This window comes from Thalassophryne amazonica, unplaced genomic scaffold, assembly GCF_902500255.1.
Source record: "Thalassophryne amazonica unplaced genomic scaffold, fThaAma1.1, whole genome shotgun sequence".
Lineage (NCBI taxonomy): Eukaryota > Metazoa > Chordata > Actinopteri > Batrachoidiformes > Batrachoididae > Thalassophryne > Thalassophryne amazonica.
Genome location: NW_022986268.1, coordinates 145,556 through 171,205, shown reverse-complemented (window position 1 = coordinate 171,205; position 25,650 = coordinate 145,556). Strand labels below are relative to the sequence as shown.

Below are 25,650 nucleotides of genomic sequence, written 5' to 3'. Positions count from 1 at the left end.
TCTTGGCTTCCGTTTAATGTTTATATATATATATTTCACGTCATGTGCGCCTGTAATCAACTTTTCTGCAGCGCGGCTTTGCTTTGAACCGTGAACCAATCGAAGCAGTGGTTCGCAGATTGAAGCAATGCTTCGACCTATTGCTTCGTTTATTCTTTCTTTCGTTTAATTTCCCCCTGCTAAAACCCTAAAGAGCATACGTCTGTGAGTATTATTTACCTTTTCTATGTTAAACCGACCTGTTATGGTCTTCTGAAACAGCTGATAGATGTATTTTATAACTTAAAAACGGGAGCGATGCTAACGCGTTAGCATGTCTATGGCATTTTCAATGTTAAAACTTAGCATTAAGCAACTGCAGCTGTCTTCACGTTCGGGTGCATTTGTTTTCAAATTGTAATATTTCTTAAATTAATTTTTGTTTATATATTAATAATCTAATGATTATTATATACAATTTTAGAGAAAGAGGCAAAAAGAACCTGAATAGAAACACAAGAGAAAATATAAAAGCAACTAACAATGAACATACATAAATAAATAAATACATACGTACATAAGTGTTTCCTGTGAACACCTAGTGACTCTTACTCCTCCACTTCATCCCTGTCTTATTTAATGACAGTTTGTTTCGGTCAAACCATATTTTCAGTTTAATTTCTTCAGTGATTTCCTCCAGAACTATCTGACAAACTAGAAAACTGCTGCATCCTAGTAAGAGCAGAATACTACTGGAATGAATCTGAATAAGGAAAGTTGTGTTTTTTTGTTTTTTTTCCTTCACTAAATGGATGCTGCACTCAGTGCAGTTTATTGTCTGGAATAGTCCCAGATTGCATTTCAGAGCTTCTAGAATTGAAACATTTTCGTGCAGGTGGTGTTGGGGGGTAATTTTGGGTTTTGGGCCACATGTAGAACGAATCAGTTTTTAAATTAAGCTTTCAATTCATATAGTGGCATCTACCTTTTTTTTTTCTTTTTTTAAGGTTACTTTATACTTTTATACTTTAAGTAGGTTTTGGAGCACATACTTTTTCACTTTTACTTGAGTAAAGAGGTCAAGTTCATACTTCAACTTTTACCAGAGTGTTTTTAAACTGCAGTATCTATACTTCTACTTAAGTAACAAATGTGTGTACTTTTGACACCACTGGCACAGTAGCCAGGCTGACAAAGAGTCAGAGCTCTATTGAGCTGAGTATTCCTTTAACTTTAACTAGTAATGACTTCATGACTTTCTTTGCTAATAAAATTTTCACTATTAGAGAAAAAATTACTCATAACCATCCCAAAGAAGTATCGTTATCTTTGGCTGCTTTCAGTGATGCCGGTATTTGGTTAGACTCTTTCTCTCCGATTGTTCTGTCTGAGTTATTTTCATTAGTTACTTCATCCAAACCATCAACATGTCTATTAGACCCCATTCCTACCAGGCTGCTCAAGGAAGCCCTACCATTATTTAATGCTTCGATCTTAAATATGATCAATCTATCTTTATTAGTTGGCTATGTACCACAGGCTTTTAAGGTGGCAGTAATTAAACCATTACTTAAAAAGCCATCACTTGACCCAGCTATCTTAGCTAATTATAGGCCAATCTCCAACCTTCCTTTTCTCTCAAAAATTCTTGAGAGGGTAGTTGTAAAACAGCTAACTGATCATCTGCAGAGGAATGGTCTATTTGAAGAGTTTCAGTCAGGTTTTAGAATTCATCATAGTACAGAAACAGCATTAGTGAAGGTTACAAATGATCTTCTTATGGCCTCGGACAGTGGACTCATCTCTGTGCTTGTTCTGTTAGACCTCAGTGCTGCTTTTGATACTGTTGACCATAAAATTTTATTACAGAGATTAGAGCATGCCATAGGTATTAAAGGCACTACGGTGGTTTGAATCATATTTATCTAATAGATTACAATTTGTTCATGTAAATGGGGAATCTTCACAGACTAAAGTTAATTATGGAGTTCCACAAGGTTCTGTGCTAGGACCAATTTTATTCACTTTATACATGCTTCCCTTAGGCAGTATTATTAGACAGTATTGCTTAAATTTTCATTGTTACTCAGATGATACCCAGCTTTATCTATCCATGAAGCCAGAGGACACACACCAATTAGCTAAACTGCAGGATTGTCTTACAGACAAAGACATGGATGACCTCTAATTTCCTGCTTTGAAACTCAGATAAAACTGAAGTTATTGTACTTGGCCCCAGAAATCTTAGAAACATGGTGTCTAACCAGATCCTTACTCTGGATGGCATTACCCTTACCTCTAGTAATACTGTGAGAAATCTTGGAGTCATTTTTGATCAGGATATGTCATTCAAAGCGCATATTAAACAAATATGTAGGACTGTTTTTTTGCATTTACGCAATATCTCTAAAATTAGAAAGGTCTTGTCTCAGAGTGATGCTGAAAAATTAATTCATGCATTTATTTCCTCTAGGCTGGACTATTGTAATTCATTATTATCAGGTTGTCCTAAAACTTCCCTAAAAAGCCTTCAGTTAATTCAAAATGCTGCAGCTAGAGTACTGACAGGGACTAGAAGGAGAGAGCATATCTCACCCATATTGGCCTCTCTTCATTGGCTTCCTGTTAATTCTAGAATAGAATTTAAAATTCTTCTTCTTACTTATAAGGTTTTGAATAATCAGGTCCCATCTTATCTTAGGGACCTCGTAGTACCATATCACCCCAATAGAGCGCTTCGCTCTCAGACTGCAGGCTTACTTGTAGTTCCTAGGGTTTGTAAGAGTAGAATGGGAGGCAGAGCCTTCAGCTTTCAGGCTCCTCTCCTGTGGAACCAGCTCCCAATTCAGATCAGGGAGACAGACACCCTCTCTACTTTTAAGATTAGGCTTAAAACTTTCCTTTTTGCTAAAGCTTATAGTTAGGGCTGGATCAGGTGACCCTGAACCATCCCTTAGTTATGCTGCTATAGACGTAGACTGCTGGGGGGTTCCCATGATGCACTGTTTCTTTCTCTTTTTGCTCCGTATGCATCACTCTGCATTTAATCATTAGTGATTGATCTCTGCTCCCCTCCACAGCATGTCTTTTTCCTGGTTCTCTCCCTCAGCCCCAACCAGTCCCAGCAGAAGACTGCCCCTCCCTGAGCCTGGTTCTGCTGGAGGTTTCTTCCTGTTAAAAGGGAGTTTTTCCTTCCCACTGTAGCCAAGTGCTTGCTCACAGGGGGTCGTTTTGACCGTTGGGGTTTTACATAATTATTGTATGGCCTTGCCTTACAATATAAAGCGCCTTGGGGCAACTGTTTGTTGTGATTTGGCGCTATATAAAAAAAAAAAAATTGATTGATTGATATATGTGCTGGACTCTTGTTGTCTTCAGATTATCTTGGTTAACATAGGGACGCTGGTGACTCAAAACCTCCTCCCTTCTCCTTCCCTTACTGGAAGTCATCTGCGTCATCACTTCCTCTTTTCCTCTGACTCTGCACTCTTTATGAAAAACAACTCATATAATCATTCATTTCACTTATTTGTAGCATACTTTTTCTAATCAACTCTTAATTTTATCACATTAATACTTCATTTGATCATACTTGTCATGTTAGAATCATTCTTAGACATATTCCATCGTCTTCACCACTGAGTTCATTCCATGGGCCTCCCCATTTGTAATGGAAAAGTCCGGTATGACCTCACTTACTCCGGGAAAGTACCAAACACTGTTCAGTTTAATCCAACAGCATGTATATTAATCCCATGGCACGTACTATATTCCAAGATGAAAACAAGCTGAAAGCAAGCTTAAAGTCATCTTTCCTGACAACAGTTACTTCAGCAAATTTATAGTTACTTCATTAACAGATTTATACAGTTACTTCATCAGCAGGTTTATACAGTTACTTCATCAACAGATTTATAGAGTTACTTCATCAATAGATTTATACATTTATACTTCTGTTGGGAAAGTGTAGTGACACGGACCCACAACAGGGGGCGTAAATGAACGGACAATGGATAAGCCAAAATATAACAATTTAATGTTGCAAATTGTGCACAACGGAATACAGACAAATGCAGTTTGAGAATGATAGTCAATTATACGAAAAGTGACGTGTGGGCAGGTTCGAGGATAGAAGACGCCCGTCCAGAGAAGAGCCGGGTACCACATGGCTTCCACCGCCAACGGATCTGAAGAACACTGAAGCCGACAAGCCCTGAATCTCCAGGTGGCCACCGTCTCCAGCTGTCAGACCTGGTACTGCTGGCAGGAAGCAGAGACAGTTAATGGTGGGTGTGTGAAAACACACCCAGTAAATCCTCTGACATAGATACAGTTCCTCCGGGAGTGAGCACCTCCACCTCTGAAGTAGGAACACACGAGCAGCTCCTGTTACCACTTATCTGGATGGAGTGAGAGGCGAAGACGTCGCTTCTCTCACTACACGCCAACCCAGCAGAGTGCACCACAGGAAAAACGGCTGCAAAACAGATCAGACGTAAGTCACAGTAGGGATACAGCAGAGAATATTACCTAAGTAGTAGATGATATCTCGGCAGCGAGGTGGAGTTGCTGCCCGGCTTTTATGGTGATGTGGTGATGATGAGTGACAGCTGGTGCTGTTGATGAGTGACAGCTGTCACTCATCAACAGCACCAGCTGTCACTCCCGGTTGCTCCGACGCCCTCTCATGCCTGAAGCCCGCACTTAAGGCAGGGAGCCCTCTGGTGGTGGGCCAGCAGTACCTCCTCTTCAGCAGCCCACACAACAACTTCATCAGCAGGTTTATACAGTTACTTCATCAACAGATTTATACAGTTACTTCATCAACAGATTTATAGTTACTTCATTAACAGATTTATACAGTTACATTCAGCAGCTGCCGACAGGTTGTCTGCAGCTGCTGAATGTAACTAATACTAACTACTAACATAACTTGATTACTCTTAAGATTGAGTAAAGTAACCAAAAGTTACTTTACTCAATCTGTCAAGAAAGATGACTTTAAGCTTGCTTTTAGCTTGTTTTCATCTTGGAATACAGTACGTGCCATTGGATTAATATACATGCTGTTGGATTAAACTGGACAGTGTTCGGTACTTTCCCGGAGTAAGTGAGGTCATACCGGACTTTTCCATTGCAGATGGGGAGGCCCATGGAATGAACTCAGTGGTGAAGACGATGGAATATGTCTAAGATGATTCTAAAATGACAAAGTATGATCAAATGAAGTATTAATGTGTGAAAAGTAATATCTAAGAATGATTCCAACATAAGTATGATTAAATGAACTATTAATGTAATAAAAGTAAGAGTTGATTAGAAAAAGTATGTTACAAATAAATGAAATGAATGATTATATGAGTTGTTTTTCATAAAGAGTGCAGAGTCAGAAGAGGAAGTGAAGAAGTTGGTTTTATAAAGAGTGCAGTCAGAAAGAGGAAGTTAAGTAATGTCGCAAGCAGAGCAAGAGAAGCTGATAATAAACAACTGATCAAATGATTAAGATGTGGTAAAATATGAAAATGAATAATAAGGAATGAAAATGTTTGTATATGATAATGTGAATTGTTTTTATGTGAAAGAGAGTTGTAATGAAATGATTGAATATGATTGATGTGATTCTAAAGACATGATTTAAAAAGAATGAATTCTCAGAAAAGCTTAAGTGTTAACAGAAAAGAGGAACTTGAGAAATAAGTTACTGGCAAAGGGCTGCAGATGGCTTCCAGTAAGGGAAGGAGAAGGGAGGAGGTTTTGAGTCACCATCGTCCCCATGGTAACCAAGATCATCTGAACAGCATAGAGTCAGCACATATATAAACTGTAAAACACCAGGAAATGGGATTATTCTTCCAGGGAGAGGTGCTGTTGTCACTTCTCCCCTGCTATGAGGAGATCACAAGACTTGACCATCTTGTGAGCAGCAATTGGAATCGTGGAGTGAGAGGATTGGAGCCATAAGAGATCATTTGAGAGAGTTTTCAACTCCCACTCAGGCCGTCCAGTCACGGAGTAGCAGAGCATTGGAGAATAATCACTGGCCTTAAGTCTGAGTGAGGAATGTTCAATGTTTTCTCTCTCAAGGAACATCACAGCATACCAGAATGGATTAGATCAACTTTTGGTTGATTGAAGAAGGAATAAACTCTTATGTGGATTAATTTCCTGAAGGATTACAACATCACACAAGGATCGTGGTCAGCTAACAACTAATAGCTGATGAAGAGGAAATCAAGTTCATCGAACTGGGGATTTTGACATCAAAAACCTCCTTCCCTCACTCCTAGAAAAATTGTTAAGAAGTTAATCCAGTCCAGTCAGAGTAAGATCAGACAGCATTATTGAATCAAAAACAAAAATCTGCCAATCATTATTCTGATTATATTTGAATTTCTGTTGTGAAATTATCATCATATAACCTATTTTGATTATGTTGTCAGCACTTGCAAAACCTGCAATAAATTTCCAAGCATGCAGTTAAAGTGTTAAGGCTCGGACATTGGATTTATTGATGCTTCTTAAGGTGTAAAAGTTAAAGTTTATTGGGTGTATAACATCAAAAAGTGCTCTAAAAGGTTAGTCTGGTTTTTAATGAAAACAACATCCTGGGGACTCGCTGTACGAGTCACTAAATTCAAAATCTAGCAACAAGAGCCCTGATCCATAAGAGGAGAGCTGCCGTTAACGGGCGTGGCCGGCTCGTATCCTGGTTCCAGAGAAGGCTATTCGACCGGGGTGCGAGATCAGCGTCAGCGGGGTGGACGTCCGGATGGAGGCAGTGAGCGGCTAGACGAATTTCCTCGCCACCAGCTTGAACAGCCTTTGTGCAGCCCTGCCGGGTAATACCCGTGGAGACACGAAGGTCGGACCCCAGAGACGGAGAGCTGGTTTTTAGTACACAAACACACTCATCGGAGGGTGAGCGTGTGCCGTGTGTATCTAAAAAATAATAGCGGGATCTGACAAATCTTAAAAATAACCAAGTTAGATTAGTAGTTACTCTCTTAGTTACATTCAGCAGCTGTCAACAAGTTGTCTGCAACTGCTAATGAAGTAACAGTATAAAGTAAATAATAAAGTAACTTTACAAAGTTACTATGGCAACACTGAGGGTAACTTACACAAAGCTGTAATTATTTTTGCTGGTAGGTTCTTCTCCTAAATCTTTACTGTTGTGGAATTTCCTCAATGTCCGCAAAAAATGAGACAGGCGAGCAGGCAGCACTCAGCATTCATACCATGCAGAGAGATTTATTTTGGTGGAAGCAGAAAACAGTTGCACCTGAAGAAGTTTCCACAGGTACTGAAGCAAATATACCCACAGAACACAGAGAGCAGTGTTAAGGGCCTCTCCCATAACCAAAACAAATCATAATCATGGCTGTGACTTGTCCCGACCATAATCAGATGTTTGGTTGTGAACTTGGAGAAACACAATGTGTTCTATCAATAAAGACCAGCAGGCGAGGGATGACCCTGACCTCGTACACGCTGCTTCTGCACACGAGGAAAAACTATTTTTCCTCCCCATTTACATGTAAATTTTCTTGAACTATGTTTTATTTTGGCTGATTTGTCAACATGCCCTATTTGGGTGAATTTCACATTTTTCGCCACCAAGTCTTTATTTTACCAAAATTTAAAATTTCAATATTCTGCATGGAAGCATTGTGAACAGTTCTGAAATAAATCCAACAAAACCATCAAAACTAAAGTTGATCAGAAACTGAAGGAGAAGAAGAATTGGACACAGACACTTCACCAGTTGACTGTGGGACAGACTTCATTGTCTTAAAAATAAAACAAATAAAAATACTAAAATCACAGGTTATCCCCCTGAAAATGTTCTCATCCTTTCTGATACTTGTCCATCATCGTTTTCATGTGGTGGTGGGCCGTGCAGAAAGAGGTGGCGGTTTTTTCAACTATGTTTTCCTTGACCTTTGACTTAATTACTCCAACATTAACTCCACTGGAGTGTTAATGTTTGTGGTGAATGAGGAAGTGAAGCCTCAGAAGATCAACACTGCGAGCTGCTGACCAACACATCAGAATCAAAGAACCAATTAAACATTAGTGCTGGAAAGTTCCATCATCAAGGTGATGGTCGACACTCACCTCCACCTGCTTCCATGGATAATGGGGGTACTGCTCCTCAAACATTGGGATGAAATCATCATAGTGCACCTAAAGACAGAAAACCACTGAGACAACAACGTTCCAGACTTCAATAATCATCATGACGACAGACCTGTGCTAACACATGAAGTGTCCCTGAGATGAAGTGATGGACTGTGAGGCACAGGTGGACTCCTAAGTCCCACACACATCCCTGTCCTTCAGTAAGGCGTTTTACCGTGATTACTCCAACCAGGTGTGCATGTTTCCAACCTAATCCAGTACTGGAAAGAGACTACCTGAGGAGGGGGTGTGTCCCCACCCTGTGTCCCCACCCCCAAAACCAAGATAATTCTGGCACCATCACTTGCAAAGAGAGGTGGGCAGTCCAGCCTGTGTACCAGCATGACTGCTGGTGGAAACATCAGCTCACGAGGTTACGAAGCAACAAGGGGAAGCTTCCAGGTCTGATTTGGGGAGGAGCCGTGAGAGAGAAAAAATATTGCCATGGTTACTACGAGGAAAAACACGGAGACAAATATAGGCCGGCAAGCGCACATAAAGGCAAAACAGTCAGGGAGAGAAACCACCTGGCTGTTCTGACAGAGTTTACTCAGAAACATGGGGCCAGATGACACCAGACGTGATGACATCAGAGAACGCCGCACACAGCAACGCGTGCACACGCAGCAGAGAACCCCGCACGCAGCAACGCATGCACACGCAGCAACACGTGAAAATGCATCAACGCATGCACACGCAGCAACACGTGAAAATGCAGCAACGCGTGCACATGCAGCAACGCGTGCACACGCAGCAACGCGTGCACACGCAACAACGCGTGCACACGCAACAACGCGTGCACACGCAGCAATGCAGCAACGCGTGCACACGCAACAGAGAACCCTGCACACGCAGCAACACGTGCACACACAGCAACGCGTGCACATGCAGCAGAGAACCCCGCACACGCAGCAATGCATGCACATGCAGCAACACGTGCACACGCATCAGAGAACCCCGCACGCAGCAACGCGTGCACAAGCAGCAGAGAACTCCGCACACACAGCAACGCGTGCACAAGCAGCAGAGAACTCCGCACACACAGCAACACGTGCACACGCAGCAGAGAACCCCGCACGCAGCAACGCGTGCACACGCATCAGAGAACCCCGCACGCAGCAACGCGTGCACAAGCAGCAGAGAACTCCGCACACACAGCAACGCGTGCACACGCATCAGAGAACCCCGCATGCAGCAATGCGTGCACACGCAGCAGAGAACCCCGCACGCAGCAACGCGTGCACACGCAGCAGAGAACCCCACATGCAGCAACACGTGCACACGCAGCAGAGAACCCCGCATGCAGCAATGCGTGCACACGCAGCAGAGAACCCCACACGCAGCAACGCGTGCACATGCATCAGTCCAGTCCAACACCTTTGTGACCAGCAAAGACACTATGCACAGATGCAGTGTGAGAGAATCCCTCCAGCCAAGAGGACCACAGAACATGACCTCCTGGGTACCAGCTGAACAGAGCCCGTGTGATACGGATGAAAACCTGCTGGTTTTCCACAGAGACCCAGAGAGCCGATATGAAGCCTGCGTTTGGCAAATTTGTTAACTTTCTCAATATAAATGCACCGCCTTAAAATATCTTGTTGAAATGTCTTAATGTTGATACCTGACTTTTTTCATCATTAAATTGACAAAAATGGACTAAATTGTTCTCTCACAATGTTACAAAGGAGGAGAACCCTAAACCCTAAACCTAAACATCAGTTCAGTAGTTTTTGTGTATCCTGCTAACAGACAAACATTCTCTTTCAGGATTCATTCACGACCAGAGGACTACATTTTTGTTGAGGTGATTTTATTTCTGATTGCAGGCTTCAGTTTTTAAAAAAAAAGACATTTTTATCTTTAAACAAGATTTACGATTAAAACAGGAAACCTGCAAAGATGGACACAGTGACTGTTTGTAACACAAGAGCGAAGTACCTGTTTGAGTTCCACCCCGTCGGCATAGTTCATGACAGTGAAGTGTTTCTGATAGTCATCAAAACGGTCCAACAAGAAAGACCTAGAAACAACAGACCAACCAAAGCAGGAACTCAACACAATCCAGACAACTAAGGCCGACACACACACACACACACACACACACACACACACACACTCAAGAAAAATATGCAGCCTTGAGTTGTACATATTTTAATTATTTTTTGTCCTCGAAACATTCTTCAAGTTGTGGTATTCAAGCTCACGGGAGCTAACGAGCTGCTCGTCGTTATGTCCGTACTTTAATCTGATTGACAGGATGACAGCATTTACTGTTTTTGAGTTAATGTCTACATAAGCAGACAGACGGACGGATGATTTACCCTACGGTCATATTAGCTACAAATGACAGCGACAAACAGTTGGCTTTGCCAGTTGATGGGTGTTTTCGCGGCATTTACGTCTCTGTAAATCACTTCAGAGGTTTTATCTTCAGAGGGGAGGTGATGGTCTAGCGGTTAAGCGCTGGGCACCTTGCATGGCAGCACCCTGACATCAGTGTATGAGTGTGTTTGTGTGAAGGGGTGAATGTGAGGCATCATTGTAAAGCCCTTTCAGCTGCTGATTCAGATTGAAACGTGCTATATAAAATGTAGTCCATTTACTATCTATCTTGTTACAAAAAACTGTTTTTATGCTTATAAGTGTCTTTGCCTCTGTCATTTGCTGTCACGTAGCTAATGTGACCGTAGGGTAACTCACAGACACGCTACGTTTGCTGAATCGGCCACACACTGACTACTGTGGCCTTAGAAGGTGCGTTTCTTTGACATCTGGACGGCAGAAAAATGCAGAGATTATTATTATTATTATATATCTATTAGCAAAGCAGCTAATAGGGCTGCAGAGCAGCTAGCTGAGTGGATAAGGAGCACGTCTGCCAAAATGTAGAACTGGGTTTGAATCCTGCTCATGCTATCCGTCAGCGTCCTTGGATTAACAATCGACATGGTCTCAGTCCACTCCGCTGTAAATGGGAACTGGACTCGGCTGAGGAAGTAACCTGTGTGGGACTGGCGCCACATCCAGGGGGAGTCTTACACTCTCATCCGCGTGATGCTACGGAATACAGACATAAGCACCGGCACCAATGGGGCTCTACAGGACTTACTTATTAGCAAAGCGCAACCAAAACACATTGTAGGAGTAGAGGCACAGAGGCTGCACAGAGCGCAACATCAGCATGTAGCGAATGTCGAACTTCACCATTCCAACGTCCTCCTTGTGGAACAGGACCAGATCCTCCAAGTACTTACACACCACCTGGAAAACAAAACAAAACACACACACACACACAAAACACACACACACACACTATGTCATCAATGAAAACAGAGAAAGCAAACCAATAAAAATTTGTATTTACTGACACGGTGCATAAAACAATCACAGTGCTGATTCAAACGTACAGTGGGGTAAAAAGTATTTAGTCCGTCCCTGATTGTGCAAGTTCCTTTACTTAGAAAGATGAGAGAGTGTTGTGAAGGTGTAGGAACATGGACCCACAACAGGGGGCGTTAAATGAACGGACAATGGATAAGCCAAACAGTAACAATTTAATACAGACAAATACAGTTTTGGTACCACAGACAATTAAATGTTGAGTGACGTGTGGGCAGGCTTGAGGATCGGAGACGTCCGTCCTGAACCGAGCCGGATCCCACACGGCCCTCACCGCCAACGGATCTGAAAAACACCAGAGCCGCCAAGTCCTGGAGCCCCAGGTGGCCACCGTCTCCAGCTGTCAGACCGGGTACTGCTGGCAGAGAACAGAAACAGTTTTGTTGAGTGTGAGTTCGCACACTCAGTAATTCCACCGTCTGTGTTCTTATGGGAGGGAGCACCTCCACCTCCAATCACACACTCGTGCAGCTCCTGTCTAACCACTTATCTGGTTGGAGTGTGAAGCGAAGCCGTCGCTGATCACACCAAACGCCAATCCAGCAGATAAGGCACACCACAGGAAAGCGGCTGCAAAAAGAGTTCAGACTATGACACAGTTTTAGATACAGCAGAGAATTACCTCCAAGGTGGCTGATTTCTCGGCGGGGAGGTGGAGTTGCAGTCCGGCCTTTATGGTGGTGGTGATGTGATGTGGATGAGTGACAGCTGGTGCTGATGACAGCTGTCACTCCCGGTTGCTATGACGCCCTCTCGTGCTTGAAGCCCGCACTTCAAGCAGGGCGCCATCTGGTGGTGGTGGTGGGCCAGCAGTACCTCCTCTTCAGCGGCCCACACAACAGGACCCCCCCCCAACGGGCGGGCTGGGTCCACGATGAAGCTCCTCTTCACCCAGGAGCGTTCTTCGGGTCCATACCCCTCCCAGTCCACCAAATACTGGAACCCCCGGCCCTTCCGACGGACGTCCAGGAGCCAGCGCACAGTCCAAGCCGGCTCCCCGTCAATGATCCGGGCAGGCAGCGGCGCCGGTCCGGGGGCACAGAGGGAAGAGGAGTGGCAGGGGTTGAGTCTTGACACATGAAAAACCAGATGTATCTGCAGTGAAGCTGGCAGCTTCAGCTTCACTGCGGCAGGGCTGAGGACTTTTAGGATGGTGAAGGGTCCGATAAATCTGTCCTTTAGCTTTTGGGATTCCACTTGTAGGGGAATGTCTTTTGTGGATAGCCAAACCGCCTGCCCGGGCTGATACGTAGGGGCCGGGGCACGCCAGCGGTCTGCATGGGCCTTAGCCCTCGTCCGGGCTTTGAGCAGGGCAGAGCGGGCGGTACGCCACACCCGACGGCACCTTCTCAGATGGGCCTGGACTGAGGGCACCCCGACCTCTCCCTCCACCAATGGAAATAATGGGGGCTGGTACCCCAAACATATCTCGAATGGGGAGAGGCCGGTGGCAGATGACACTCGATCCAGGCCAGATGGTCACTCCAGGCCGTCGGGTGCGCGGAGGTCACGCAGCGGAGGGCCTGCTCCAATTCCTGATTCATCCGCTCTGCCAGCCCGTTCATCTGGGGGTGGTACCCGGACGAGAGGCTTACGGTGGCCCCCAGTTCCCTGCAGAAACTCCTCCAGACCTGGGAGGAGAACTGAGGACCACGGTCTGAGACAATGTCCGATGGAATCCCATGCAGACGCACGACATGGTGGACCAGGAGGTCTGCAGTCTCCTGGGCCGTCGGGAGCTTCGGGAGGGCCACAAAGTGGGCAGCCTTGGAGAACCGGTCCACTATCGTGAGGATGGTTGTCTTGCCCTGGGACGGCAGGAGGTCCGTGACGAAGTCCAGGCCGATGTGAGACCAGGGGCGATGAGGCACGGGCAAAGGCTGGAGGAGACCCTGGGTTTTTTGGTGGTCCGCTTTGCCCCTGGCGCAGGTGGTGCAGGCCTGGACGTACTCCCGGACGTCGGCTTCCAGAGATGCCCACCAGAAGTGCTGCCGGACAACTGCCACGGTTTTTCGCACCCCTGGGTGGCAGGAGAGCTTGGAACCATGACAGAAGTCCAGGACTGCAGCTCTGGCCTCTGGTGGGACGTACAGTCTGTTCTTGGGGCCCGTCCCCGGGTCCGGGTTCCGCGTCAGGGCCTCCCGGACGGTCTTCTCCACGTCCCAGGTGAGGGTGGCCGCAACAGTGGACTCGGAGATGATGGTTTCGGTCGGGTCTGACAGCTCGGTCCCGACTTCCTCTTCGTGCACCCGGGACAGGGCGTCAGACCGTTGGTTCTTCGTCCCGGGGCGGTATGTGATCCGAAAGTCAAAACGCCCGAAGAACAGTGACCAGCGGGCTTGCCTGGGGCTCAGACGCTTGGCGGTCCGGATGTACTCCAGGTTCCGATGGTCTGTGAAAACCGTGAATGGCTCCGAAGCTCCATCCAACAGGTGTCTCCACTCCTCCAGAGCCTCCTTCACCACAAGAAGTTCCCGATTGCTGATGTCATAGTTCCTTTCAGCCGGGGTCAACCTGCGGGAAAAATAGGCATAAGGGTGGAGAACCTTGTCGGACTCCCTGCTCTGGGACAGCACGGCTCCTATCCTTGAGTCAGAGGCATCCACTTCGACTATAAACTGGCGACTTGGATCGGGCTGCACCAGAACTGGCGCAGTCGAGAACCGGCGTTTCAGCTCCCTAAACGCGGCTTCGCACCGATCCGACCAGGTGAAGGGGACTTTTGTGGAGGTCAGGGCTGTCAGGGGACTAACCACCTGACTATAGCCCTTGATGAACCTCCGGTAAAAATGAGCAAAACCGAGGAACTGTTGCAGTTTCCTACGGTTTGTTGGTTGGGGCCAGTCTCTCACCACCGCTACCTTAGCCAGATCAGGTGCGACGGAGTTTGAGGAGATGATGACCCCCAGGAAGGACAAAGAAGTACAGTGGAACTCGCACTTCTCGCCCTTCACAAACAGCTGGTTCTCCAACAACCGCTGCAGGACCTGACATACATGTGTAATATGAGTCTCAGGATCCGGGGAAAAGATGAGTATATCGTCTAGATATACGAAGACAAACCGATGCAGGAAGTCCCGCAAGACATCATTTACCAAAGCTTGGAACGTCGCGGGGGCGTTTGTGAGGCCAAACAGCATGACCAGGTACTCAAAGTGACCTAACGGGGTGTTAAATGCCGTCTTCCATTCGTCTCCCTTCCGGATCCGAACCAGGTGGTACGCATTCCTAAGATCCAGTTTTGTGAAAATTTGGGCTCCATGCAGGGGCGTGAACACTGAATCTAACAGGGGCAGAGGGTATTGGTTGCGAACCGTGATTTCGTTCAGCCCCCTGTAATCAATGCATGGACGGAGTCCACCATCTTTCTTGCCCGCAAAAAAGAAACCAGCACCCATCGGGGAGGTGGAGTTCCAGATCAGCCCGGCAGCTAATGAGTCCCGGATGTAGGTCTCCATTGATTTGCATTCAGGACGTGAGAGGTTGTACAGCCTGCTGGACGGGTACTCAACGCCCGGGATCAAATCAATGGCACAATTGTACGGACGGTGCGGGGGAAGGGTGAGCACCAGATCCTTGCTGAAAACATCAGCAAGATCGTGGTACTCACTTGGCACCGCTGTCAGATTGGGGGGGACTTTGACCTCCTCACTAGCTGTCACACCAGGCGGAACCGAGGATCCGAGACATTCCCGGTGGCAGGTTTCGCTCCACTGAGCCACAACCCCAGACGGCCAATCAATCCAGGGATTGTGCTTTATCATCCAAGGATAACCCAAAATCACACGGGAGGTAGAAGGTGTGACATAAAACACAATCTCCTCCCTGTGATTGGTGTGTGATTAATGGAAGAAGGGTGCCATCTAGTGCCCATAGCTTCAAAGGCGAAGGTAGAGCCACTAGAGGGAGCCTGACTTCCCTTGCCCATCTGCTGTCCAGCAGATTCCCTTCCGACCCCGTGTATACCAGTGCTGGGGCGTGAAGGGTCAGATCCCCACTCAGGATCGTAACTGGGATGCGTGCAGATTTACGGGGTTTCCCCGCATGCGTATTATGGCCCACCCTTAGCCCAGCTTCTAAGGGCGGGCGTTGTCGTTTAACCGTTTGGGGCAGTTCCTCTGTAGATGCTCACTCGAGCCACAGAAAAAACACTCCCCGCGGACCAGCCTCCGTTGTCTGAGCTTTGTATTGACTTTAGCCCTGCTCGTGTCCATAGCTTCGTCAGCAGGGGGAGCTGTTGCCACATGAGAGTCACGGGCTGTGGAGCGTGGGGAAGACTGCACCCTTTCGGACCCGGGAAGGAAGAGGGACAGCTCGTGCCCGGCCACGCCCCCGCCCTGCTCCCGACGGTGTTCCTCTAATCGGTTATCTAATCGTATAACCAGATCAGCAAGCCCATCGAAATCCTGCGGTTCATCCTTAGCCAGTAGATGCTCCTTCAGGACCGGAGACAGTCCGTTTACGAAGGCGGCGTGGAGTGCAACGTTGTTCCAGCCGGACCTTGCTGCCGCGATGCGGAAGTCGACTGCATACTCCGCTGCACTCCGACGCCCCTGTCTGATTGACAGCAGCAAGTTTGATGCAGATTCGCCTCTATGGGGGTGATCAAAAGCCTGCTTGAACTCCCTCACAAACCCAGTATACGTCGTTAGGAGCCGTGAATTCTGCTCCCAGAGCACCGTAGCCCAGGCGTGTGCCTCTCCTCGAAGCAAGTTTATTACGTAAGCCACCCGGCTGGCGTCTGACTCGTACATGACGGGACGCTGTGAAAAGACAAGCGAGCACTGCATTAAAAAGTCCATGCACGTCTCAACACAGCCTCCGTACGGCTCCGGAGGGCTTATGTAAGCTTCAGGGGATGGTGGGGGGGGTTCGTTGAATGACCCTCGGAATGTCTGTCTCAGGCCTCCGGTCAGCAGGAGGAGGTGCTGCAGCAGCGCCCTGAGCCTGCGCTTCCACCTGGGCGGTGAGAGCCTCCATCCTCCGATTGAGAATCACATTCTGCTCGGTGACTAAGTCCAGCCGAGCAGTGAAAGCGGTCAAGATTTGCTGCAGCTCACCTAACACGCCTCCTGTGCACCTTGCTCTTCCTTTGGCTGTTCAAGCGATGGTTGACGCCCCTCAGGATCCATGACGCTAGCCGAGAAATCCTGTTGTGAAGGTGTAGGAACACAGACCCACAACAGGGAGCGTTAAATGAACGGACAATGGATAAGCCAAACAGTAACAATTTAATGTTGTGAAGTGCACAACGGAATACAGACAAATATAGTTTTGGTACCACAGACAATTAAATGTTGAGTGACGTGTGGGCAGGCTTGAGGATAGGAGACGTCTGTCCTGAACCGAGCCGGATCCCACACGGCCCTCACCGCCAACGGATCTGAAGAACACCAGAGCCGCCAAGTCCTGGAGCCCCAGGTGGCCACCGTCTCCAGCTGTCAGACCGGGTACTGCTGGCAGAGAACAAACAGTTTTGATGAGTGTGAGTTCGCACACTCAGTAATTCCACCGTCTGTGTTCTTATGGGAGGGAGCAACTCCACCTCCAATCACACACTCGTGCAGCTCCTGTCTAACCACTTATCTGGTTGGAGTGTGAAGCAAAGCCGTCGCTGATCACACCAAACGCCAATCCAGCAGATAAGGCACACCACAGGAAAGCGGCTGCAAAAAGAGTTCAGACTATGACACAGTTTTAGATACAGCAGAGAATTACCTCCAAGGTAGCTGATTTCTCGGCGGGGAGGTGGAGTTGCAGTCCGGCCTTTATGGTGGTGGTGATGTGATGTGGTTGAATGACAGCTGGTGCTGATGACGAGTGACAGCTGTCACTCCCGGTTGCTATGACGCCCTCTCGTGCTTGAAGCCCGCACTTCAAGCAGGGTGCCATCTGGTGGTGGTGGGCCAGCAGTACCTCTTCTTCAGCGGCCCACACAACAAGAGAGGTCTGTAATTTTCAACATAGGTTCACTTCAACTATGAGAGACAAAACATCGTAGGATTTTTAAAGAATTTATTTGTAAATTATGGTGGAAAATAAGTATTTGGTCACCCACAAACAAGCAAGATTTGTGACTTTCACAGAACTGTAACTTCTTCTTTAAGAAGCTGTTCTGTCCTCCACCTGTTACCTGTATTAATGGCACCTGTTGGAACTACAAACTCAAACACCAGGAAGAAAACTGTAGATGTGCACCAGACTGGGAAGAGTGAATCTACAACAGTCAAGTAGGTTGGTGTGAATAAATCAACTGTGGGAGCAACTGTAAGAAAATGGAAGACATACAAGACCATTGATAATCTCCCTCATTCTGGGGCTCCACGCAAGATCTCATCCCGTGAGGTCAAAATGATCATGAGAACAGTGAACAGAAATCCAAGAACTACACGGAGGAACCTGATGAATGACCTGCAGAGAGCTGGGACCAAAGTAACAAAGGCTACACACTACACAGAGAGGGACACAAATCCTGCTGTGCCAGGCGTGTCCCCCTGCTTAAGACAGTACATGTCCAGGCCCGTCTGAAGTTTGCCAGAGAGCATATGGATGATCCAGAAGAGGATTGGGAGAATATCATGTGGTCAGATGAAACCAAAATAGAACATTTTGGTAAAAACTCAACTCGTCGTGTTTGGAGAAAGAAGAATGCTGAGTTGCATCCCAACAACACCATATCTACTGTAAAGCATGGGGGTGGAAACATCATGCTTTGGAGCTGTTTTTCTACAAAGGGGACAGGATGACTGATCTGTGTTAAGGGAAGAATGAACGTGGCCATGTATCATGAGATTTTAAGCCAAAACCTCCTTCCATCAGTGACAGCATTGAAGATGCAACGTGGCTGGGTCTTCCAGCATGACAATGATCCCAAACACACTGCTCAGGCAACTAAAGACTGGCTCCGTAAAAAGCATTTCATGGTCCTGGAGTGGCCAAGCCAGTCTCCAGACCTCAACCCCAAAGAAAATTTGTTGAGGGAGTTGAAAGTCCATGTTGTCCAGCGACAGCCCCAAAACATCACTGCTGTAGAGGAGATCTGCATGGAGGAATGGACCAAAATACCTGCTACAGTGTGTGCAAACCTGGTGAAGACTTACAGGAAACATTTGACCTCTGTCATTGACAACAAAGATTATGTTACAAAGTATTGAGTTGAACTTTTGTTATTGACCAAATACTTATTTTCCACTATCATTTACAAATAAATTATTTAAAAATCCTACAATGTAATTTCCTGGATTTTTTTTTCTTCTCATTTTGTCTCTCACAGTTGAAGTGAACCTATGATGAAAATTACAGACCTCTCTCATCTTTCTAAGTAGGAGAACTTGCACAGTCAGGGACTGACTAAATACTTTTTTGCCCCACTGTACGTGTGAATCAGCACTGTGATTGTTTTATGCACCGTGTCAGTTTTACCCCACTGTATCAGAGTTACTAAAAAGGCTTCCTCTGAATTATGAACAAAAATACATCACATCGCTTGAAATGAGTTCCATTCCATCAGGCACACAGCTTTCACGCTGCTACAGTGACAATGGCCACACCCACTGGCTAAGTCCATAATTATTCGGACAGTGACATTTTGTTTTTTGAATTACAACTGAAATTCGATAAAACTGGACTGTTTTGTTTCAACTCCACCGTTGTCATGCACAGCGGTAACGTAAGAAGTGTCCAAATGCTTATGGTACTGAGTGCACAGCGTCATCGATGACTGCAGAGTTCCATTAGTGCTACATGGACCAAAACTGCTGCCTGTAGTGGACCCGGAGCCACAGCAGCGCTACAAGGCGGCACAGAGCATCTCGGTCCCAGTGGGGATGTGCAGCACTACTCAGGAGGCCCACAGAGCAACCGCACAGCCAGAAGAAGAACCAACTACACCGATACAGGACACACGCCCCGTCAGAGTCAAACACCTTTAGACACCAAAGAAAGAATGGACACAGGATGCAGCTGAATGAACATCATCCGAGGCCAGTGATTCCATAATTTTTGCCAGGGGTTGTACATGCTGATAACTGCTGGTAATCTCATTCACATAAAATCCTTAGAAGATCGCCTTGCAGCAGTGAGAAGTTGGATGTCTATAAACTTCCTGCTTTTAAACCCTGATAAGACTGAAATGCTGGTTCTTGGTCCAGTGAGATCTTGGCATCAATTTGACCAGTTAACGCTTAGCCTCGGCTTGTGTGTCATACATCACACTGACAAAGTGAGGAGCCATGGGGTAATTTTTGATCGTACATTGTCCTTTGACCTCCACATTAGAGATTCGTCTCACCCTGTCTTTGGCTGATGCTGAGACACTGATTCATGTGTTTATCTCTTCAAGATTGGACTACTGGTATGTTCTATTTTCTGGTTTACAGCAGTCTAGCATTAGGGCTCTCCAATTGGTTCAAAATGCTGCTGCCAGATTTCTGACACGAAGCAGAAAGTTTGACCACATTACACCTATTTTGGCGTCTCTCCACTGGCTTCCTGTCCCAGTGAGATCAGATTTTAAGGTTCTGTTACTAGTCTATAAAATTGTTCACGGACTGGCACCTCCCTACCTAGCTGACCTAATTAAACCCTATGTACCGGCCTGGGCTTTGCGTTCTCAGGGTGCAGGACTACTTTGTGTCCCTAGAGTGAATAAAAAGTCTGCAGGTCACAGAGCTTTCTCTTATCGTGTCCCTGTTCTGTGGAATGATCTCCCTGTGTCAATAAAACAGATTCTGTAGAGACTTTCAAGTCCAGACTTAAGATGCATTTATTTTCCCTTTCGTATGGCTAGCATACTGGCATAGTATGTTACTGTGCTTTTTACTCTCTTTAATTCATTTTATTAGTAAACAGAGCGTGCCACGGCCTCAAATTTATCTAAATTCTGGGAGTTTTAGTGAAGCTTAGGGCTAGTGGCCGACACCTTAGTTTTTCTTCTGTTTTTCTTATTGTTTAATGCTGACAAATTATACAGTATTTTTTGTCTTTCTGATGCCTGATAGTTTTTTTTTTCTCTCTGTTTGAGGTGCAGCTCCATCCAGAGATGGGTGTGGTGTCTGTTTCTGTAACCCTCCTGTCCTGTGCACCGGCAACATTTCCTGTATATTGGTGGCCTCGGAGGATGTTCATTCAGTTGTTTAATTTTGTAGAAAAAAAGCAGATCACAGACATGACACAAAACTAAAGTCATTTCAAATGGCAACTTTCTGGCTTTAAGAAACACTATAAGAAATCAGGAAAAAAAATTGTGGCAGTCAGTAACGGTTACTTTTTTAGACCAAGCAGAGGAAAAAAATATGGACTCATGAAAAACAAAAGAACACTCCAACACATCACTAGTATTTTGTTGCACCACCTCTGGCTTTTATAACAGCTTGCAGTCTCTGAGGCATGGACTTAATGAGTGACAAACAGTACTCTTCATCAATCTGGCTCCAACTTTCTCTGATTGCTGTTGCCAGATCAGCTTTGCAGGTTGGAGCCTTGTCATGGACCATTTTCTTCAACTTCCACCAATCAATTGGATTAAGATCCGGACTATTTGCAGGCCATGACATTGACCTTATGTGTCTTTTTGCAAGGAATGTTTTCACAGTTTTTGCTCTATGGCAAGATGCATTATCATCTTGAGAAATGATTTCATCATCCCCAAACATACTTTCAATTGATGGGATAAGAAAAGTGTCCCAAATATCAGCGTAAACTTGTGCATTTATTGATGATGTAATGACAGCCATCTCCCCAGTGCCTTTACCTGACATGCAGCCCCATATCATCAATGACTCACTGGAACGGCACCAAACAAAAGTTCCAGCATCATCACCTTGCCCAATGCAGATTTGAGATTCATCACTGAATATGACTTTCATCCAGTCATCCACAGTCCACGATTGCTTTTCCTTAGCCCATTGTAACCTTGTTTTTTCTGTTTAGGTGTTAATGATTGCTTTCGTTTAGCTTTTCTGAATGTAAATCCCATTTCCTTTAGGCGGTTTCTTACAGTTCGGTCACAGACGTTGACTCCAGTTTCCTCCCATTCGTTCCTCATTTGTTTTGTTGTGCATTTTTCGATTTTTGAGACATATTGCTTTAAGTTTTCTGTCTTGATGCTTTGATGTCTTCCTTGGTCTACCAGTATGTTTGCCTTTAACAACCTTCCCATGTTGTTTGTATTTGGTCCAGAGTTTAGACACAGCTGACTGTGAACAACCAACATCTTTTGCAACATTGCGTGATGATTTACCCTCTTTTAAGAGTTTGATAATCCTCTCCTTTGTTTCAACTGACATCTCTCGTGTTGGAGCCATGATTCATGTCAGTCCACTTGGTGCAACAGCTCTCCAAGGTGTGATCACTCCTTTTTAGATGCAGACTAACGAGCAGATCTGATTTGATGCAGGTGTTAGTTTTGGGGATGAAAATTTACAGGGTGATTCCATAATTTATTCCTCAGAATTGAGTGATTCCATATTTTTTTCCCTCTGCCTGGTCTAAAAAAGTAACCGTTACTGACTGCCACAATTTTTTTTTCTTTATTTCTTATAGTGTTTCTTAAAGCCAGAATGTTGTCATTTGAAATGACTTTAGTTTTGTGTCATGTCTGTGATCTGCTTTTTTTCTACAAAATTAAACAACTGAATGAACATCCTCCGAGGTCGGTGATTCCATAATTTTTGCCAGGGGTTGTACAACGTGCATGGAATGTCTCAAACCTAAACCTACTTCTAGGCATCTTATATATGCTACTTTGGAACCACCCCTAAACTCAAACAGTCCAACTGTCAACCCCACTGAGGTCCTTAGAGTGGGTCTCATTAACATTAGATCACTGTCCTCAAAATCATTGTTGGTTAAAGGGTCCCTGCCACGCTATGACGTTTTTACATATTCTTGAAAAATAAAAAGCTTTTTTTTTTTACCATAAAATTACACTGAACAAGTATTTAGACATTTCGTTATCCATCTGAGAATTTGAATTTACCGCCTCCAAGTTGACCTACTTTTTCGCTGCGACGTCATTCGAGTAGATGTCTCGCAGCGCCGCTCTGTTTACCAACATGGCAGACACGGACAGTGAAGGCATAGTGCGTGATTATAGCGAAGATTTAAGTGACATATCGATTGTTTTTGAAGAAGATGAGGAAGTTTCTGATCAACAAAGCCACGGTAAAAATAATGACGGCTCCAAACTGTGTATGTTCCAGCCGAACGTGACAGAAAGAGGATGAAGCTGCAGCTGTCAGCTGACAGTAACAGCGCTGAGGAGGACGACACAGAATGGTTTGTTCACGCACCACCTTTTCTTATAAATGATCATTTATTCCTGTCATGGTGTGTTTGTGTATGAAAACAAATATTTCAGCAGCACAGCGTGCTTAAATTCAGGAGTTTGCTCTAAAATCACTGAAAACAAAGTAGTGTACATTCTGTATATATTTAATCATTTATAAGTCAGTTTCTTGTGATTGCTAATTCTTCACTTTTTATTCAAAGCAAATGATTGCAAGTCTTTATCTGAAAAGCTGTAGACCCACATGGGATGGGAAAAAAGATTTCTAAATAAAAGAAAATTTTACTTCTATATCTGTTGTCAAATTTTTTAGGCATAATATTGTAGAAAAATGTTTATGCTAAATGGAGACTTTCCTGTCTAAAATACACATACGGAACATCTGTAATCATAAATTGTATCACATCTAATCTACTTTGAATTAACAGACGTCTGAACAAAAAACAGGCTGTTGAAACAGCGCTCCCCCAAACCACAGTCACCTTGCTTCATTGATTACCTGTGTGACCTCAAGCATAAGGCTAGAGGTCTAGAACGGAAATGGCGTAGTTCAAAATTAGAAGTATTCCACCTTGCGTGGTGTGATGTTATTTTATACTATAAGCATGTATTACTGGCTACAAAGTGGACCTATTACTCTGATTTGATCAACAAAAACAAGCATAACTCAAAGTTCTTGTTCAACACGGTGGCAACACTTATTCATGGACAACCACCTGTAGCTCCCTCTCCTTTTACAGCACAAGATTTCCTGGATTACTTTGAGAAGAAAATAGAAGACATCAGGTTAAACATATCCCAGCATGCCTTAACCCAGCCACTACACCCTGCTATTGAGGTGGGTGCCATTACTGAGGTATTAACTAGATTTACGGAATTTGATAGTATCTCACTAGGCATGCTGACAAAACTCGTCAACAAAAAGCACAACCTGTTTATTTGATCCTATACCAACAAAACTGTTTAAGGACCTGTGGCCCACTCTTGGGCTGACTGTGCTGGAAATTATTAATCTCTCATTAACCTCTGGATCTGTTCCTAAATGTTTCAAATCTGCAGTGATTAAACCATTAAGAAACCTAATCTTGACCCTAGTGTATTGACAAACTATGGGCCGATATCAAATCTATCATTTTGCTCTAAAATTCTGGAAAAAGTGGTGTCACGGCAGCTCGAAGACTATCTTACTGAGAATAATCTCTTTGAGCCACTGCAGTCTGCTTTTAGAAAATATCATTCCACATAGACGCCTCTCACTGCTTGCAATGGATTCAGACACCACTACGGTTCTGCTGCTGTTAGATCTCAGTGCTGCATTTGATACTGTGGATCATCATATTCTACTCGATAGGCTGGAAAATCATTTTGGGATTACTGGGAGTGCCCTTGCATGGCTGACGTCATACTTGACCAGTCGTTCTCACTGTGTTTTGTACAGTAACACTACCTCTAACCTTAGTGACATGAAATTTGGGGTTCCACAGGGATCTGTCTTAGGCCCCCTGCTTTTTTCCCCTTTATATAGCACCCCTTGGGCACATATTGCGGTGTTTCTACTGAATGCCCATATGCATGTCCCAACAACTTGCTCGTGCAACATTGACGATACTCCTCCTGCCCGCGAGATGCCACCCCCCATGTTGCTCCTGTCCCCTGGACTGCACAACTTTAATCTGATCATGGTCACCCCACTGGACATGGCAATCCTGTCCCGAGAGCTCCAGCTTCCACAGGGACCTGTTCCAAAGACCCTGGATGAGATCCTGCCCCTCACGAATCACATTCCCAGCGTGGTATTCGATGCACTCATGCCCAAACTGAGTCAGACGGCCGCAATGCCAACATTTCTTGTGCTCAGGAGTGCCTTCAGACTAAAATGTGTTGTCTTCAGACTAGCATAAACAAGCTGATCGGCATGATGGACCATATGAAAAGGGGCCGCCTAGAGATGACCACATCCACCCTGAACATGGTGGAAAATTCTCTGGGGGCCCTATTCCAGCTGGCCAAGCAGAACAATGAGCTGGGGAGATCCTTCACAGCACTGTGCAACTGTCTGCGAGCCATAATCCCTGATGATCCTCATTCCACTGCCCCTGAAAAGCAAACCCCCTCATATTCCCCAACTTCCCCTCCCCGAAACTCAGACGCTGAGTGAATGCTGGGGACTCGGACTGATTTAATGGCTCTGAAAATGGACAAGGACTTTGGTTCTTGGATTTGGATTATGGACTGGTTTCAGAAATGAGTGTACAAAAAGTGAATTGGTATGTCAATAACGAAGGTCTGATAAATATCTATCCTTACCATCATTTGTGTAACACAGGTAAAGCTAGGTGCACACACATAATCAACACATTGGTTGATTTACAAAAGGGGACCCTTACACAGCGTATCCGGAGAGTTAGTGGTGAAGAGGTGTCATAGGGACCCCTTTCGTTATTTAGTGCATGCCTCAAGAGACATGCGTTGCTTAGGTTTGGCGTCCTGCTGAACCGGCATTGAAAACAAGCTGAGTAAAAAAAAACAAAAAAAAACAACAAAAAAGTGGAAAATGTTACGAAATGGCCTATAATGATAACCTATAATGATTAGGTAAAACAGATGACTCAAGAACGGACATGAAGGGTAACAATTCATTATGTTTATCATTAGGATAGACTTTGTTGTGTTAACCCTAGAATAGTTCCTTGGTTGGCTGAATAAATAGTGATAAGGCAGCCCTTGCTTGATATGCCTGAATAATAGACGTGTGAGCTTTGATAAGAAAATAATAGGTAGAACCAAGTATAATGGGTTGG

The 25,650-nt window shown here is 45.2% G+C and overlaps 1 protein-coding gene across 2 annotated transcripts in view; it reads right to left on the bottom strand.

The window, feature by feature from the left end:
- The window catches only part of ttll12 (tubulin tyrosine ligase-like family, member 12), a 183,199-nt gene that overhangs the window by 14,623 nt on the left and 142,926 nt on the right, over nt 1–25,650 (bottom strand). For both annotated transcript variants that reach the window (XM_034165451.1, XM_034165452.1), the window contains 3 exons: nt 11,273–11,424; nt 10,102–10,183; nt 8,098–8,166 (listed from right to left, as the gene is read on the bottom strand). In XM_034165451.1, the coding sequence (XP_034021342.1) occupies nt 8,098–8,166; nt 10,102–10,183; nt 11,273–11,424 (303 nt within the window). The remainder of the gene's footprint in view (nt 1–8,097; nt 8,167–10,101; nt 10,184–11,272; nt 11,425–25,650) is intronic.